Raw genomic sequence first — 18717 nt, 5'->3', positions numbered from 1 at the left:
TCAGCTTGAAATTATCCGCATGAACAATGAGTAAACTGAACCGTGCAGGTCACTAGCGAGCCAAATCCTCTTGATAACATTGAGTAGAAAATGAACCTTTAAAGTTCAAACTAACCCCACTTTGAAAATGGAAATGAACCTTTAAAATTATTTTTAAATGGCTTTTGTTAATTTATGGAAAATAATATGAGTGTTATTAGTTTATGGTATATGTTTTAATGAACGATAAATATATTTTTTTATAAACTATCTAATAAATTCTTATTATTTGAAACTTTAAATTTATTTTTAAAGAAGCTTTTTGCTAACTTATTTGTTTAAATAAAAACAGAAAAGTGAATTCAAAATTTTGATCTTTTACTCTGTTTGTCAATTCATATGAATATAGAATAATAAAATTTTTAATATTAATTTTTAAAGTATGCAGATGGTTAGAACATTATAACTTTGAACTAGACACATATATATTATAATAGGACTAAAATATTTTATTTATATTAATTATAAATAAAATGAAACAAAATTAGGTTCTACCGAGATTTGAACTCGGGTTACTGGATTCAGAGTCCAATGTCCTTACCACTAGACCATAGAACCGTTTTGATAATGTCTCAAATTTATATTTATTATAAAATTTAATTTATAATAAAATATTGTATTATTAATTTATAAAGAAAACAAATTTAGGTTCTACCGAGATTTGAACTCGGGTTACTGGATTCAGAGTCCAATGTCCTAACCACTAGACCATAGAACCATTTCGATAACAACGTCTCAAGATTATATTAATTATAAATTTTTATAATAAAATAGTATTATTTAAAAAACGAAAATAGGTTCTACCGAGATTTGAACTCGGGTTACTGGATTCAGAGTCCAATGTCCTGACCACTAGACCATAGAACCATTTGGATTGTACGATCTCAAAATTATTTAATTATATATGTTATTAATAAAATGGCGCGCTGCTCACACGCTTGAAAGTCGATTGAATGGGCCGTCTTTCTTCATTCCCTAAACCCGTCAATGGCTTGTATTCTTCTGAAACTTGGCCACATCGTATCCACACCAAACATATCCACTCGATTTTGACTTCAATTCCTCTAATCCGAATCCATTTCAGTTCCACAAGAATCTGATAGAGAAATTTCAGAGATAGAAGGCGAAATGTCGGGGGCCTGTTCATTCCCCTTTGCCAAAATCAAAATCCCCACCGTTTCCTCGTCGTCGGCCGCCGTTTCTCCGTCGGCTTCGGCTGCCAGTTCCACTTCTTCATCGTCCGCTCACACTTCCATCAGATTCTCCTCCTCCAAACCTTTTGTCTTCACCATTCGGTGCTCTCAGACCGACGGCCCTATCAGGAGACCGGCGGCTCCTTCTCTGAGAGAGCCGTCGCCTCCTCTCAAGCCGACTCCTGTTGCTCAGCCGTCGGCAAAGGCGTATGTTGCAAAACAGGATAATACGATCACTTTAGAGTTTCAGAGGCAGAAGGCTAAGGAGCTTCAGGAGTATTTTAAGCAGAAGAAGCTTGATGAGGCTGATCAGGGACCGTTCTTTGGCTTCATCGGGAAGAATGAAATTTCCAATGGCAGGTGATTTCATTTCCTCTTTTCTCTTCCGATTTTATCGATGATTATTAAATTTTGAAGCTGGATATTCTCACTAGTGAACTCCATTATAAGTTTTGATTATGTTCTTGTGCCTAAACTAGTGAACTCCATTCCTTTTAGCACAAGTACAAGAATTCTTTCTTTATCTTCATGGATAACCAATCCATTTCCCATATAGTTTGGAGGATCGTTTGCACGACTGCTTCTGTTCGAGAATCATATCCACTGTGTTTTGTGCTGATTTTATTCAAAACCCAAATGTTACCGCATTCGGTTTAGATTAAGAAGGTATTTGATTTAGATGTTCGCGACTAGAAATCGATCCCTATGATCGAAGTTATATACATAGGTATTATCCACGCAAGAAACGGAGAATATACAAAAGCTTTGGAATATTATTTTTAGGCACTCGAACGAAACCCATTTAGTAGAAATATGAAGAAATAGGTATGTCTAGATACTTAGAATAAAAAAGGATCCAGTCGATAGAAGGAGCACAGTAGAGATCAAATATTGTTACCCACCTAGCAGATATTGTCCTCTTTGAGATTTCTCTTAAATTTTTTAAAACGCGTCTACTAGGGAGAGGTTTCTACACTTTTATAAAGATATTTCGTTCTCCTCTCCAACCGATGTGGGATCTCACAATCCACCCCTTTCAGGGCCCTGCCTCCTTGTTAGCCCTCGTTCCACTCTCCCATCGACGTGGGATCTCACAATCCACCCCTTTCAAGGCCCTGCGTCCTCGTTAGCCCTCGTTCCTCTCTCCAATCGATGTGCGATCTCACAATCCACCCCTTTCAAGGCCCTGCGTCCTCGTTAGCCCTCGTTCCTCTCTCCAATCGATGTGCGATCTCACAATCCACCCCTTTCAAGGCCCTGCGTCCTCGTTAGCCCTCGTTCCCCTCTCCAATCGATGTGCGATCTCACAATCCACCCCTTTCAAGGCCCTGCGTCCTCGTTAGCCCTCGTTCCCCTCTCCAATCGATGTGCGATCTCACAATCCACCCCTTTCAAGGCCCTGCGTCCTCGTTAGCCCTCGTTCCCCTCTCCAATCGATGTGCGATCTCACAATCCACCCCTTTCAAGGCCCTGCGTCCTCGTTAGCCCTCGTTCCCCTCTCCAATCGATGTGCGATCTCACAATCCACCCCTTTCAGGGCCCTGCGTCCTCGTTAGCCCTCGTTCCCCTCTCCAATCGATGTGCGATCTCACAATTCACCCCTTTCAGGGCCCTGCGTCCTCGTTAGCCCTCATTCCCCTCTCCAATCGATGTGGAATCTCATGTGTTTTGTGTTGATTTTATGGAAATGGAATGTGCTTCATTCCATATTTTACTGAATCTCATAGTTGCTAGTAGCAATCAGCTGTTCATTTTACTCGTTAAGGGTGTCATCATTACTCTTACTGAGACGTTTTTCCCCCAACAGGTGGGCAATGTTTGGTTTTGCTGTTGGATTGCTGACAGAGTATGCAACTGGTTCAAACTTTGTTGACCAAGTAAAGATCCTCCTTTCAAATTTTGGGATAGTTGATCTGGATTGACACGATGAACAAGGTCAATGTTTAATTTTTAATGTATCTACATCTTGTAATTCATTTCATAGTGTTCTTGAGATTTGTTGTTTGATACACAAATTGCCATTCAAGTTTGTGCTCCTTGCAATGCTTGCTTACTGTTCTTCTGTTAAATATAAAGTTCTTTCTTAGTTATTTATAGGAGAGATTATAATCCATCTTGAAAATATGATAGATTTTGTCTTATTTTTGTCATAATAATATCGATAAACGTTATATTTCTAGATGCCTACCTTAAAATTTAGATGAACAAATCAAAATGTGGTGCAGTGGAATGGATGAATGCTTTCTTTCCAACGTTTTTATTGATTCCTACTTTAAGGATAGTTCGAGTATTTTTTATCTATATGCATTTTTCTCCTTAGAAATTTAATGTTAATACTTTATTAACTCTCTATTTAAGATTAAGGATAGTCATAGCTAACGTAATCGAACTATTCTCACCAACACGATGTCGAATGTACATTACCAACTTGAACGTTTGGGTGACGTTGTCACTCTAATTTTTCTTTTGAGTACAATTGGTAGAAATGAAAATTCAAACGGTTGACCTGTTGATCGAAAATATGCTCAAAGTGGACAATATCATACCATTGTGAAGAGTCGTGTTCGTCTAACATGGTATCAGAGTCATGCCAATAAATTGGTAAATCCTCAAATGTCAAACAAAGAACTCCAAAAGAAAAAGAATCAAGCCTCCTCAAAGGCATAGTAAAAAATGACTAAAACTCCAAAGGAGTTGAGTCTCGATTAAGGGGAGACGTACTTTGTTCGCGAGGAGATGTTGGATGATGAAAGTCCCACATCGGCTAATTTAGGGAACAGTTGATCTGTTGATCGAAAATATGTTATCGGTTTTTTAATACAATACGTAGAAATGAAAATTCAAACTATAGACCTTTTGATAAAAAATGTAATGTCATGCTCAAAGTTCGACATGAAGCTTACTTTTTAAATGTATTCACGATGAAAGCTAAATATAACAACATAACCTACTACTAAAACACATCATCGATAAATTTCAATTATTTTAAGATTCTCGTTGAACTATTTCGACACATATATGTTATATATATTTATATATATATATAAAATAATATAAACAAAATCTCGACATCCCCATTCTACATTTGACCTATTTGAATAGTTGGCTCGAACCACTATTTACATTCCTCTTAATAGAAATATTATACATCTCCTTCCCACATGAATATCATCATCACCACCGTCGCTGTCTTAACTACACATCGAGCTTATTTTGATACTCGTTGTCGTCGTGCAACTTCACGTCACAAATCCGATCCAACAACTCGACAACATTCAACATAAGAGGTCTTTCCTTGGACCTCTCACTCGTACACAAACAAGCAATCCTAAAATACTCCTTCACATTTGCCTCCACTAGATCCTCCTTCGAAATGCTTGCATCAACCATTTCCATATGCTTATTTTGGGCCACCAAAATCCTGGCCCATTCTATTAAGCCCACTTCTCTATCCTCCAATACCATCGGCAAATTGGGCCTCCGGCCCATAGCAACCTCGAACATTAAAATCCCAAAACTATACACGTCAGCCTTCACAGTCGCCGCCGTCACTCCATCCCTGTATTCCGGCGGCATGTATCCCCAAGTTCCGGCAAACTGAGTCGACACGTGCGAACTGCAGCTATCAATCATACGTGCCAGCCCAAAATCAGCAATATGGGCCTCGTATTCGGAGTCCAATAAGACATTGCCGGCCTTAATATCTCTATGAATAATGGGCTGAGAAAGCCCATGTAAATACGAAAGCCCATTAGCAACGCCTCTCATGATCTTCAACCTGGTCTCCCAAGGCAATGGCGGATTCGAGGTCAAGTATCCATCGGAACCCTTATCTGCCTCCGCCGAAGTGGAGGTCTCGTACAAGCAGTTATCGAGGCTTCCTCTCTCAACAAACTCATAAATCAAGAGCCTATCGGAGCCGGAAACGCAGTATCCCAAGATCTTGACGATGTTCCGATGGCGGAGTTTTCCGAGAGTCTCCATCTCGGCTCGGAATTCTCTGAATCCTTGGAACGCGTCGTGATTGAGTTTCTTGATGGCGACGTTATCGCCGGAGGAGAGGCGAGCCTTGTAGACGATTCCGAAGGATCCATCGCCGACGATCAAATCGTTACTGAAATTCTTGGTCGCGGAACGAAGTTCGGCCATGGAGAAACAGAGTGAAGGATCGAAGGATGCGATTCCATCGACGGTGACAGAGGAGAGATCCAAATTGCGGTTGCGAAGTTGCTGGTGGCGAGTAATTCGATGCTTGGATTTGATTTGTTGGTAGAGAAAAAAGACGCAGAAGAGGACTAGGGTTCCGACGATGAAACTGGCGAGGGATGCAAAAACTATGAGTGAGGAGGATAGCATGGCCTGTTCTGAGAGAGAAAGTGGAAGGAATTTCAATGGCGGAAGGAATTTCAATGGCGGAAGGAGAGATTGAGGGGAAATGGAAGGGAGGGCGGCGAGTGGCGACGGAGGAGCGTTCGAGGAAGATGGGGCTGAGGAATTGGGCACCTCGCATCTCTAGTCAATGATTAGGGTACGGTACGTGTTCAAACAGTCAACTCAATTATCTGATTTTCAAATTTTACAAAATAAATAAATAAATCATAAAAATTTCAAAAATATCCATAGTGGTTGTTCGTTAAAATTTCAAATTCCTTTTCAAAATTTTAAAATAATAATAATAAAAAAAAAAGTAATGTAACATTTTTAATTATGAATTTTGTAGAATTATATTGGGTATAAATATATATTAAAAAAATCATTACTTAAAATCCATTGTGTAAAATAAAAATAAAAAATTTGAAAAAAAAATATTTATTTAGGAATATGATCTTGGTTTTATTAAATTAAAAGATTAGTAATTATAATGGTTAACATAATTATAATTTAGTAATTGACGTAGAAAATGATTTAACTTCAGGAGATGGGCTTGTCTCATCTCTTAAAGCCCATTCCAATTATCTGTTGTGGGGAGTGGGCCTTATTTGGGCCCAGCCACCCGAGAAGCGGGCCCAGGAGTTTGCGTCAATGGGAGAGGCTTTGGGTCCCATTTCAATGGTCAACGCTGACTATCCATGACGTGGCAGCTCGAGCATTGGCTGATGAACCGAACTCGACAAAGACCCGTATCCTCTTTCATGGGTTCACACCGTACCCGATAAATTGGCGGTAGGTAAACGACCAATCGGTCCAACGCAAAACCCGACCGACCTAAAATATTTTAGTGGGACACGTGTGCGCGATTCTAAGAATTTCCCACGTGTCAAAATTTAGAGAATCAAGTAAGTTCGACGTGGTCCCACTCTCCTGAGATCGCTTTTGACCCGTCACTTATATTTTGCCCACGTCGTTAATAGTGACGTCAATAATAATTATTATAATAATAAGGAAAAGAAAAGGCATCGTCGTTTTCTTTAATTATTTTATTTCTTGCTTCTTAAATAAGTTGAGAAAAGGACACGGCGAAAGGCTGTTCATGACGTAAACTTCAATAAAAGGGTATTCAAGTAAATTGAATATATGAATTTCTTTTTTATTTTTTAAATTATATGCGAATTTAATTTAGTTTCTTTCTAAAATTTTATATTTGAATATGTTCTAGAAGATCTTGTCCACGTGTTTCTCATATAGAAACATGTGTATCACAATTGCAAATCAGACAGTGACACGTGGACACCTGATGGGACCATTTCTTTTTTCTTTCTAATTTCTAATTTATTTTTTAATATTGATGTCAAGTATTGGTCTATCACTTTGGTAAGAAATAAAACACCCATATTAATATCAAACCAAATTGTTTAATAAAATTTAATTAATTGACTGAAATTGACCAAATTGAATCAATTAAAATAAGTTAAAGCGTTTATTTTGACTAATAATTTTAGTCAATTAACAAATCATTAGGAAATTGCCAAGACAAAAAACTAATTTTGTTCAATTGAAGTAAAAAAAATTACAACTAAATTAATAAAAAATACTCTCAAATTTTACCTTCTCTAAAAAAAATATATATTTTTTTTTAAAAAAACTTTTAAGGCAAGGTAGGGTATTAATTAATTAATTTTAAAATATTTGATTACAACTAATATAGTACAAAAATGGTTGATTTTAAAATATTGTAGGGTATTAATTAATTAATTTTAAAATCCAAGATTTAAGAGTTCTGTTTTCTTTTTTTTTTTTGAAGTCTTAGTGGATTAAATTTAAAGAGAATTGAAAACGTTAATTTTTATTTAATATTCCAATAAAAATATTTTAAAATAAATGATGAAGTTTAAAGTAATTTTTATAACCTAACCTAAATATCTTTATGTCCACGTGTCGCCCTTAATATTAAATGTTTTTTTGGTTAATATATATAAAAGATAACTAAAATGTTACCTCAGGACGAAGAAATGTTGATAAGATAATTATTAAAAAAAACATGAAAAACTCGGAATAAAGATATAAAAAGAAATTATCGTCTACAAAATAAAAAATGGATAAACTCTCGAGCAAAAATAAAATAATCCAAATTAAATATGCTTTTATTTCATTTTTGAAAAAAAAAAAAAAAAACAGAGTAATCAGCCGGATGATGGAGCACCGGAATCATTCCACGACGTACCGGGGAAGCAATCGGAGCCATCCTGGTTTTGATTTTGCGACCGCGGCGGCCGGAATAACCCCATTTGTTGCTGCTGCTGCTGCGGCGGAATAAAAACAGAATTTGAAACAGAGGACAACGACGGCGCTGGCGCCGGCAAATATTGAAACGGAGTCAACTGCGCATTATAATACATTTGCTGCAGTAAACTCGAAGGTTGTCCAAGGAAGTCGCCGGAGCTTTGAAGAAAATTGGAATATTCCATGTAATCCCGGTAATTCTGTATCTGAAGCGCCGCCGTCCGTGGCGGAACAAATTGGGGGCTGGATATCGGAATGTGCTGCTGCTGCGGAGGAAGTAACCCGACATTTTCAGGGAAATTGAGTTTCGCTTTGTTTCCTCTGAATCGGAGGGCAGCTTCGTCGTATGCTAGAGCGGCAGCCTCCGCCGTGTCGAACGTCCCGAGCCAAACTCTAGCCGCCTTATGCGGATCACGAATCTCCGCCGCCCATTTCCCCCATGGCCGCTGCCGTACTCCTCTGTATCTTCTTCTTCTATCGCTAACAGCCGTAGCCGCCGCCGTCTCGCTCATTGGAGACGCCGCAACGGCGGTGCCGGGATTTGAAATTCCGGTGTACGGAATTGGAATTTCTTCTTTCACTACACAAAAAAAAAATCCAGATTAATTTCTTGTACTGTTCCATTGCTTAATTTTCTCTTCCACATTTATTTTCTAAAATTTTAAAATCCAAATATAATTAAATTAAAATTTCAAGCTCGGCTCTGTTACGAACCTGCAGTAATTACGGCGGAGGAAGATTGTCCATTAAAAACCCGCGAAAGAGAATCAAAATTACGCTCTGTTTCTGCATTTTCTCCTTCACGTAGTCGTTTCTGCCCAACCCAAGAACTCATCGCCGACACATAGCTCGGTTCCGACGAGAAACTCGACAGCGGCGAAGAAGTCGACGTTGACGATGAAGACGAAAAAACCTGCCCGCCGCTGTAGTTTGAGTCGGCTGCCCCCACCCCAGACACCACATCGGTTAACACCGACACCATCGCCGACACCTCTCCGACAGCGGAATAATAATCGCCGTCATTTTCTTGACTGTAGAATAACTTTTTGCCGTTATCACCGTCGCCATCGCCGCCGCCACTTGGAAACGGTCCCAAGTCACCTCCAATTCCTCGCCGATTCGCCACCTTGAACAAGCACATGCAAANAAAAAAAAAAAAAAAAAAAAAAACAGAGGCTGTTGATTTTGATTCCAATTCCTCGCCGATGTTTGTTGTAAGGAATTTAAACGCGCGGCCGAAGTATGAACAGTGATTCTCTGTTTTTAAGAATTAGATTTGGAACTCTGTAATTAGACCCAACCTTCTTATTATTATTATTTAAATATTTTATTTATTTATTTATTTTACGGATTAAAATGTGAAATTCAGATACGAATTTAAAATTGTCGGTTTTTAATTTCCCGTAAGAGAGTTCATATTGGAATTGTTCTCTCTGTTTTGCCGACTCAGAATATGGGCACAATAATTCTTTTATTCTTTTATTCTTATTTTTTATATAATTATTTATTTTTCCAAATAAAAAAAATAGCATTTATTACGCCTCGAAAATATTAGACCGAAACCATTAAATTTCGTAAAGATTTGGTAAATAATATATTATTTGACACTATAAAAAAGATGGACATGAATGACTAAAAAAATGTTCCAGAGAATTAAGAGTTGTTATCTATATTATCTGTACCAACAAAGTGCACATTCTATTGTTCTATTGTAGCAATTCTATGTTAGGTGACGTGGAATGCATATGAGTGAGAACAAAACATGTTTGAAAGTTTGTGTGGATAGTCTTTACATTTTCAGTCTTAAGTAACGAAGAGCAACTAACCTAACCACGTTGCAGGAAGATGTCGAGACAACTAAATGCCGAATCTGTCAGAATAGTCTTTATTTTCGAGAGTTTCAGAATACTGAGAGAATCAGTTGTTGAATTTGATTCTGGAGAATTATATATTCACCAAGTTATTATACATGAATTATAAGCGCGAATGCAATATTTTATTATTTATTTATTTATTATTATTATTATTATTTATATAATTTAAATTTGACCTTCACTATTTTCGTTGGAAAATTTTGTATTTAAATAGAATAATGAGCAAATTAATATATAAAATAAACAAAGGATTTTGGGAAATTCCCCATCACTAAAGGAGTTAAGGAAGAATTAAAGCAAAGAAAAGTACATATCAAGAACAATTTCAACTTACCACTTTAATTTCTTTATTTATTTCTTTATTTGGTTTCACACATTTATTTTCAAAATAAATAAATAAATATAATAACTAAGAATTTATATATTCCCGTCAATTTCATAGCATAATATCTTTTCGGGACCGAATAACGAGCTAGGAGTCAGGAGAGCTTATAGATAATTTGGGTCCGGGAGATTATCTCTTATTTCATAAATCTGCCCCGACTTTTGTACCGTTAGATACAAAATTATCAAAGTCTACAGCGACCAGAAGGTCTTTGGCTCAAAAAAGGTACAACGCTAAAAGCTATTTATAAAATTAAAGAAAAGAAAAGTACGTGTTCAAACTTAGCACTTTTTAGTTCTTTTTTATGGTTTCACACGCATTTATCTGCAAAAATAAATTTGGGAATATTAATGATTATGTCATGCTAATTATTATTCTATCCGAACTTGATTTGAATGAACCGTTAGAACTAACCATTATGAAGTGGTAGGCGAGATTATAATGTAAAGTTTGAGTTAGTCAACTAACTTCTTACCGTGAACTGTCAAAATTTATATGGTTAGTACGTGGATTTATTAGAAAGCCGCCAATAACTTTTACTATTGAACTGTCTAGATTGATAAGGCATGCATATGTCTCTCAGTAGTTGGTCGAGGCCCGAGGTCGCTCGCCAACTAATATCTAATATCGAGTTATGTAAATAAACATGGTCCCTAGTAGTTGGCGGGTTAACCATATGCACCCAGTAACCGAAACTTACATGGCTCGTGCAAAGGCTTGCGAGAGCATCGAGACTATAAAGCAAGAATAGAACCCAACGTGTTTGGTTATAATAATCGTTATCTACGTTATGTCACTTTCTTTGAACGGGAATCATTTTATGAACGGTTTATTGTGAAATCTTACGAAAGTATTTTTTCAAATAATTTAATTTATTTTATTTTGAAGAATAGTTATAATTAGACATTTTGTTTATTTTATTTTTGATTTTGTCATGGGTTCACTTTTTTGGTTTTTTAAAGACAGGTTTGTCGTCAAATCTTAGGGCAGAACATGAATAAAATAATAACTAAAGAAATACAAAATTTTGTCGTGCTACAGACTTTAGTTTTATTCTAACATGTTTTTTTTTTTGAGCAAAATGATTAAAAAAAAAAAAATTATAGAGGCGTACGTACAATTTTATAACTCAATTAATACGAACTAACTTAATCATGGTAAATTTTTTCGGTTTGGGTTGAGTTGAATTATTAAAAAATCTAAAATTTTGTTCGATTTATGAGTTGACATTTTTTTTTATTGGATAAACTCGAAAATAGGGTTAATAATCCAACCCTACCGTACTTTTAAAAATATTATGAATATTTAAAATTTGTAACTGATAATATGCTCGATATTTAAATTTTATAAAATTCCCGATTAGTTCAAAAGATTTTTTCAACTCAGCTAAACTTAACTTATGTTCCTCCGTAAAATAACTGGATTAAACTTTGACGAAAGTAGACCCAAATAGCACATTGATTAAATCTCTATGTTGTGAAATGGTTTAGGTCTAGGGAGCGTTTGAGCTTAATTCTACGAGTTTAAAGAGGAAAAAAGGCTTTATAAAAGCGACTTTTTCCATTATCAATCGCCTTGGAGAAGAATTGTAGGTCACCTCTCTTCTTCTCCGAGAGAACATTGAATCTCAGCCCTACATTTGATTTTATGATTTACGAGCTCGACAATCTTGCTTTATCTCTTTGGTCGAGCTTTAAAAGGGTTCATTTGTCATTCCATCTCGAATATTCCTTGGAAGACCTCTTTCATTCACTCGAATGAATTCAAAATTATGAAGATAAGATTTTCACGTGAAGTCAAACTTTGAATCTACGTCGATGTCAACGTGTTGAAAGTGGGGCCCACTTAAGAAGCTCCATTGGCACCGTCAACCAATCATGAAAGGGCTTGAAAATTTATCGAAGGACACTCCAGCCTAATCCATTTATAAAATTAAAATTAAATAAACTCAAAATAATAATAATAATAATAACACGTGTATTTCATTTTGTTTTCGAGGAGGAATTTAATTTTAAATTATGAAAAATATTTATAAATTTCTTAATCCAACTAGACATATTAATTATTTTTATAATTTCATTTAAAATTTTAATGTATTTATGAATAAACTCCACAATAATGGAGAAATGTTCAAAATAATTGTGCTGGTACATTTTTTTATTTTCATATATCTCTGCAAGTCAGACATTTATTTATAATCAATAAATAAATAAAGCCAAAATATACGAATATTAAATAAAAAAAATTATAATAATATAGACCTAATATATATTCAACATAATTTATTGACAAGAAGCACAAAATTGACCATTTATTTAAATATTACGTAATTTCCTTTCACATTATTCAATTAATTTTTAAATTTTAACGTGAATTATTTATCATTTTCTTATGGTTATTTTAATTTTAATTTCATAACGAAATTAAAGCCTTTGAATTTGTTTGCTTTTCAAAATTATTATGAACAACCAATTTTAAATAATAATAATAATAATAATAATAATCCCAATTTAGACTAATTATATTGAAATAGACATTTTAAAATAATAAAAAATTAATTAATAAAAATAATATTTTCCATCACGTTTAAAACAAGTGTCTACCTTTTAAAATAAAATAAAATATATTTAAAAAATAATTATTACTTTATAGATTGCAAATAAAATATTAAATTGTCTATTTCATACTTTAAATTATTTATATATAATTTATAATCTATATTGATTTTATTTGCTTTCGGTTGCTTTTCTTTTGGCTTCTAGGCTGACTGTTCTGTCGGCTAATTATTTTTTAATAAGCATAATTAAACAATTATTAAATTTAATAAATATTTATGATTTTTAAGTAATTATATGGATTAAATTTAAAGTGAGTCTAAATATTTATTTAAAACAAAAATTAAATTGGATAATTTATTAGAGGACAAAATAGAAAAGTGCAGGGTGGATTCGCACGTGCGGGGGAGGAATAATAAATGGAGAAACTTAGTCGGTGGTGTGCCGATCTCGCACACGTGCGAGAATATAAATCAATAAAAAAAGAAGTCATAATTTTAAGAATGCACGTCATAATTAAATTAAGATTTTAATATGACACACCATTTTAATCCTCGATTAAATTGTTTATTATTTTATTTATTTGAATCGAATTATTTAATTTAACAAATAATAAAAGTTGAAATTTTATGTTAATTAGTCTTTAAAATTTAAATTTTAAAATTAATTTATTTTTAAGAAAATAATTTAATTTATTACTTGTACGGATAAGCAATAATTATGCTTAACAATTTGAATTTTGCTCACCATTAATATTAGGATAAGTATTTGTCGTATAGTGTTTGGATATTTTGGATTTTAGTTAAAATATATATTTTTGGGGCAAAGTTTGCATATAATTAATATTCTATTTAAAAAATTTTAAGCTCATGCATGAATCTAAATCTTTTAAAATCCATTTTTTTTTTTCTAATTCACATCCAACTTAAAGGGTATAATGGTAATTTCATCCCCTCTTTCCAAAATATATAATTCAGTTTTCTTTTCGAATAATAATTATATATTTTTAATAAATTTTATTAAGAAGGTTAAGATCATTTTCCCTTTCTCCTCCGCCAAACAAACCACTCTATTTTGGATTGGCAATTCTGGTTCTGCTCTCCGTAAAAATAAATGATATTTTTTTTTTGTAGAGATGAACATTAAAGTAGGAGCAGAAGGTGGGGACGAGAAAACTTTCCCATCTTCTCCTTGTTTTATTTGTTACCGAGACCTTAATAGAGTTATAAATTCATATTCAAATTTTCTATAGAGTTAGGTGATATAAAAATATGTATATAACGAAATTTATTTAGAAGTTAAGATTTTGACCAAGAAAAGGAAGAAGCTTCCATTAGCTTTATAGGATAAAATAAAATAAAATACAATGTATATAGCTTGAGGTTGACTTCATTCAGAGTATTTGGCCTTTTAATCCAACTTTATAAACAATTAAATGTCGTTATATAATGTAACTTTATTCGCCGCAATTTAAATACATTCACATATTAACTGTCACGATTTTGTAATTTATTCCAGATCAAAAACCAAATAAATTAAATAATATTCCTCAGTCATCAGCAACGGCTGGAATAGCTCAGTTGGTTAGAGCGTGTGGCTGTTAACCACAAGGTCGGAGGTTCAAGCCCTCCTTCTAGCGTTTTCATTATTGTTTTTTTTCTCTTTCCAATTTCCAATTTTTAGCGTTTTTTTTTAATTCGTATTATTACCTGTATACAAATAATTTTTCTTTTTTGAAATGAAGTAGTTACAAATACCTACATACATATTGAATTACAAGTTTTGTTATGGAGTATTAAATTTAAAATTTATAACACATACCATGTTTAGAACTAATTAATAATAATTTATATCCTAGCTAGGATCATTTCGGAAATTAGCTGAGGATGTTGTTTATAAACCCATCATCATTTCTTAAATTTGTCGAGGGACTTTCATCATCCAACACCTTTCCTCGAACAAAGTACGCCTCCCCTTAATCGAGGCTTGATTCATTTGGAGTCTTAGTCATTTTTTACTACCTTTGAGTAGGCTTACTCCTTTTCTTTTGTAGTCATTTATTCGACATTTGAGGATTTACGGATGTGTTGGCACGACTAAGTTTAGACATGACTTTGGTACCATGTTAGACGTGAGGAATCACCAATCTATTGGCACGACTAAGTTTAGGCATGACTCTGATACCATGTTAGACGAACACGACTCTCCACAATCACAATGGTATGATATTGTCTAGTTTAAACATAAGCTCTCTTCACTTTGGGCTTCTCTAAAATGCTTAAGGTCAATCGAGAGTTTTTTTTGTTTTTGTGAACTTTCATCGTCCAACTGAGTATTCTGCTTCCAATTCACCGGCAGAGATTTTTCTGGCCTAAGCCATGGCTCTGACTGCAGCAAACCAAAGCAACGTTGAAGGCGAAGAAGAGTCTGAGGAAAGCGGTTGTGCCGCCTACTCTCGTCGGCATTCCTTCTCCCGGAAACCTCCAGCCACTCGTCTCACCCTCCATTAACGCATCTCTCCTTCTTTACCGGCTATTCATCAACCCTAACCTTTTTTTTTTTTTTTTTTTTTCCATCTCTTTCAATGTCTCTCAAGCTTTCTCACTCTTTAGGTTAGTCCGGATCGTTCTTCGTGCTGGCTTCTCATCGCTTCCGGTTCCCGCGTTTTTGAACTCCAGGTATGCTCGCTGCTGTCTGCTGAGTTTCTCTTGAGCGTATTGGTGCTGTGAAATGCGAAGTAATGGGAATGTGTTGCTCTGGTATCTAGTTTTATTTGTTTGTAATGTAGTTGGAATGTGTAGACGTGCTGGATTTTGTTTCTGTTTTTTTTTTTTTTTTTTTTTTTTTCCTTTTGTTTTGTGTAAAATATTGAATGCAGTATACTCCACTTTATTTTCTGTAGATTTCCATGGAAGAATAGAATCATCAGTCATCGAGGGAAAGAATAGCTTACTGATCCTTGAACAGACGAAGGTATCATAATATATGGTAGTTTTGGTCATGTTGCAACACTATTTGCTTAAGGTTCTGTATTTGATATTCATAATAGAAAGTGTAGGACATGATAGGTTGGAACCCAGGGATTCATGATCCTACTTATCATGATAGACATTTTGGGCTGAGAAAAAGGGTAGCTACCTCCTCAAGTAGCCTATAGACAATCCCCTACTGAAAAATGAGGATTGAGGATTTTTTATATACAGAAGAGGAACATCCCTCTTTTGGCCAAATGGATTTGACGTTTTTACCAAGAAAAGGATATTAGGAATCACGACTCTCCACAATGGTATGATATTGTCCACTTTGAGCATAAGCTCTCATGACTTTGCTTTGGGCTTCCCCAAAAAGCCTCATACCAATGGAGACAGTACTCCTCACTTATAAACCCACCTAAATTAACCAACGTGGGACTCACTTCCAATAATTTTCAACAATAATTTTCAACAAAAATGATGCTCTGACATAGAGTTATTTCTGAAAATTTTGGTACTAGCCACTATTATCTCAAGCCAGACAGAGTTTTTGTACAAACTTCCAAGGAGCCATGGAAGTCTATTCAAAATTTGTTGAATCTGGTTTACAATCATATTGTAGTTAAGAATAGGGAGAGGAGACAACTCTATTTTGGGAAGATGCTTGGTTGGGAGCACAAAATTTTCAATCTTAGTATCCCTCTCTTTACTATCTTTCCCTTAGGGCCTTACTTTTAAGCTTATTAATTTTGTCAATAGTTGAATTCTTGAACATCTGTTCTATCTTCCTCTGCTAAAAAGATTATGATCTTGTCTTTCTGTTTTTATAATGTCTGTTTCAGACTCTATTGATATGATAATCGGTTCATATGGTTCTTGCCTACTTTCATTAAAATGCTAATGGGTTCATATGATAATGATGTTACTTTAGTGAACCGGCATAACAATGATATCTACACTGCATATTGGTGGGTAGATCTGCCATTAGTTGATGGCTGATGTTCAATACGACACATTCTTGTTGATTTTAAATTTGTTTTTATACTTTCTTTACACATTTGTGTAATTTCCTTATTTGTACTGTTACCAATGCCCATTGTTCTTATTTGCAGATTATGGGACTGACCTTCTCATCCATCCACTCTGTTTCCATTTATGTCCAGGGAGTTGACTATGAGGTAAGCTTCTCAATTAATTTGGATCTTTCTGTCAACTATAAGGGTCACGGAGTCTCTCTTAAGGGAAACAATCGTATTGAATAATGAAATAAAATGGAGTAGAGACTCCAACACCTAAAGGTGGGTTACAAAAAAAGAAGTCATTTGTTACGAGAGTTTAAATACCTTAAAAATCTCTCTTGGTAGATTCGTTTTAAAAATTTAAGATCTGCTAGTGGTAGACTTGTGCGGTTACACACCATATTGTTGAGCTTTGAGCAAGTGTTCCTTCGTTAACTTTCACGCACTGTCCCGCTCCCTTAATTTTCGATCCACCTCAAAAACCTATCCATCCACTTGATATGGTAAAATAGTAGGTGGTGACTGCCCATATACAACTTCAAATGGTGTGGCTTTTAACTCGTATGAAATGAGATTTTGTAACTAAACTCCTTCACGTTTAAATCCCACCCCTGACCGACTTGGATTGACTGAAATTGTATGTGTTGCTCCAGCCCCATCGGTCTTAATGGTCGATGTTGGGCTTATGGTTCCAAACTTTGGACTAAAGTTCCCTTCTTGGTGGATCGATTTATCTTCAATCTTATGAGCCATCTCTATCTGCCTCGTGAACCCAATAGGTAAATTTACCCCTAATTCCATTTTAATATCGTCACTCAACCCATCAATGAATTTTCCTTCTAGGGTGTCGTCATCTAATGCTTTCAATGGGGTCAAATATTCTTCAAAATTATCGATATTCTTGCTCACTGTTGTTTCCTGTCACAAGGAAAAAAAAAACTCCTGTCCCATGCTCTGATTGACCGTCGATGGAGGGCCAAGCGTCTGATTGACCGTCGATGCTCTACCCACAGATGCCAATCAAATGCTTGGCCCTTCAAGCACAACACCGTGGCCTCGAATTTTTCGATTCTGACAAACGATTGACCACATAGAATTGCTCCATCCTTCCACCAAAAGCCAATATCTCCAAGTTTAGATAGAACTATTTTACGTAAAACTATGTGTATGAAAGTGATGCATATCTAGAAGAAAAAAAAATAAATGAAAACCCAAGACTAAGTTTAGGTCTCATTTAGTCCGATTTAGTCAGGTTAGTATAAGTCAAAACTTGTGAGTGGAGTTTGTCAATTGTATCAGTAGTCTCCATGTTTTATTATTTTTGAAAAAAATATTTTACCATGTTTTTCTCATAAATATGCAAATATCACAAGCATTTATGCAACAATGATCCTAATTTGTCTAAGTTCAAAATGCCGAGTTATTACAGGTGTTCTAGGCAGATGGTGTGATTCAGGTAGCATCTTCTAGGCGTATGTTGCTAACGTCAACGACGACACACCAAATGGTTTCATCAATGGCCTTTCCCGACTACTTCTCTCTGCTGTCTTCTCTTAACGGTACTCTTCCTACTGATATCAATAATGTTAAGTTAGTTCTAAAGCAGCTAGTTAGGTTTTAGTCAAACAATCCTTTTATTTATTACTCATCAATTATGCATGTGTCTACTAGTACTGATCCAGCAGTTTGCTTTATACATTGTTTGGTGATTCTAGTACCCTTGCACATGAGGTAACCTCTTACTCTACGTATTATTTAAGGAACTCAATAGTAGTTACACTGATGAGGTTGTACTTTGTTCTCACCCACCCCTTTTTGAATAATAGTAAACACCGATGAGGTTGTACTTTGTTCTCACCCACCCCTTTTTGAGTAATAGTAATTGTCAGGAATCACGAACACTCCACAATGGTATGATATTGTCCACTTTGAGCATAAACTCTCATGTTTTTTCTTTTGGTTTTCTCAAAAGGCCTGTATTTCTTACCTATGAACTCATGATCATCTCTTTAATTAGTCG

At 35.0% G+C, this 18717-nt stretch overlaps 3 protein-coding genes, 1 long non-coding RNA gene and 4 other non-coding genes across 8 annotated transcripts; 3 read left to right on the top strand and 5 right to left on the bottom strand.

The window, feature by feature from the left end:
* Positions 1 to 525: 525 nt before the first annotated feature.
* On the bottom strand, positions 526 to 597 carry TRNAQ-CUG. The gene has a single exon. It is a non-coding gene; the product is annotated as a tRNA-Gln (tRNA).
* An 88-nt stretch (positions 598 to 685) lies between these two features.
* TRNAQ-CUG lies at positions 686 to 757 on the bottom strand. The gene has a single exon. It is a non-coding gene; the product is annotated as a tRNA-Gln (tRNA).
* Positions 758 to 834: 77 nt separating this feature from the next.
* TRNAQ-CUG lies at positions 835 to 906 on the bottom strand. The gene has a single exon. It is a non-coding gene; the product is annotated as a tRNA-Gln (tRNA).
* Positions 907 to 1028: 122 nt separating this feature from the next.
* LOC111796873 (light-harvesting complex-like protein OHP2, chloroplastic) lies at positions 1029 to 3354 on the top strand. Its single transcript, XM_023679670.1, has 2 exons — positions 1029 to 1592; positions 3040 to 3354. Exons 1-2 carry the CDS (start codon positions 1168 to 1170, stop codon positions 3152 to 3154), a joined length of 540 nt encoding a protein of 179 aa, XP_023535438.1. The 5' UTR covers positions 1029 to 1167; the 3' UTR covers positions 3155 to 3354.
* Positions 3355 to 4241: 887 nt separating this feature from the next.
* On the bottom strand, positions 4242 to 5588 carry LOC111796867 (leucine-rich repeat receptor protein kinase EMS1-like). The gene has a single exon (XM_023679658.1). It carries the CDS (start codon positions 5586 to 5588, stop codon positions 4428 to 4430), a length of 1161 nt encoding a protein of 386 aa, XP_023535426.1. The 3' UTR covers positions 4242 to 4427.
* A 2146-nt stretch (positions 5589 to 7734) lies between these two features.
* On the bottom strand, positions 7735 to 9033 carry LOC111796856 (ethylene-responsive transcription factor ERF110-like). The gene is made up of 2 exons (XM_023679647.1): positions 8607 to 9033; positions 7735 to 8472 (listed from the first exon to the last, which is right to left on the bottom strand). Exons 1-2 carry the CDS (start codon positions 9031 to 9033, stop codon positions 7793 to 7795), a joined length of 1107 nt encoding a protein of 368 aa, XP_023535415.1. The 3' UTR covers positions 7735 to 7792.
* Positions 9034 to 14271: 5238 nt separating this feature from the next.
* TRNAN-GUU lies at positions 14272 to 14345 on the top strand. The gene has a single exon. It is a non-coding gene; the product is annotated as a tRNA-Asn (tRNA).
* A 689-nt stretch (positions 14346 to 15034) lies between these two features.
* On the top strand, positions 15035 to 18546 carry LOC111810993. Its single transcript, XR_002817492.1, has 4 exons — positions 15035 to 15384; positions 15609 to 15679; positions 16791 to 16856; positions 18127 to 18546. It is a non-coding gene; the product is annotated as an uncharacterized LOC111810993 (long non-coding RNA).
* Positions 18547 to 18717: the final 171 nt, after the last annotated feature.

This window comes from Cucurbita pepo, chromosome LG01, assembly GCF_002806865.2.
Source record: "Cucurbita pepo subsp. pepo cultivar mu-cu-16 chromosome LG01, ASM280686v2, whole genome shotgun sequence".
NCBI classification, from domain to species: domain Eukaryota; kingdom Viridiplantae; phylum Streptophyta; class Magnoliopsida; order Cucurbitales; family Cucurbitaceae; genus Cucurbita; species Cucurbita pepo.
This window is presented reverse-complemented; position numbering and strand designations above follow the sequence as displayed.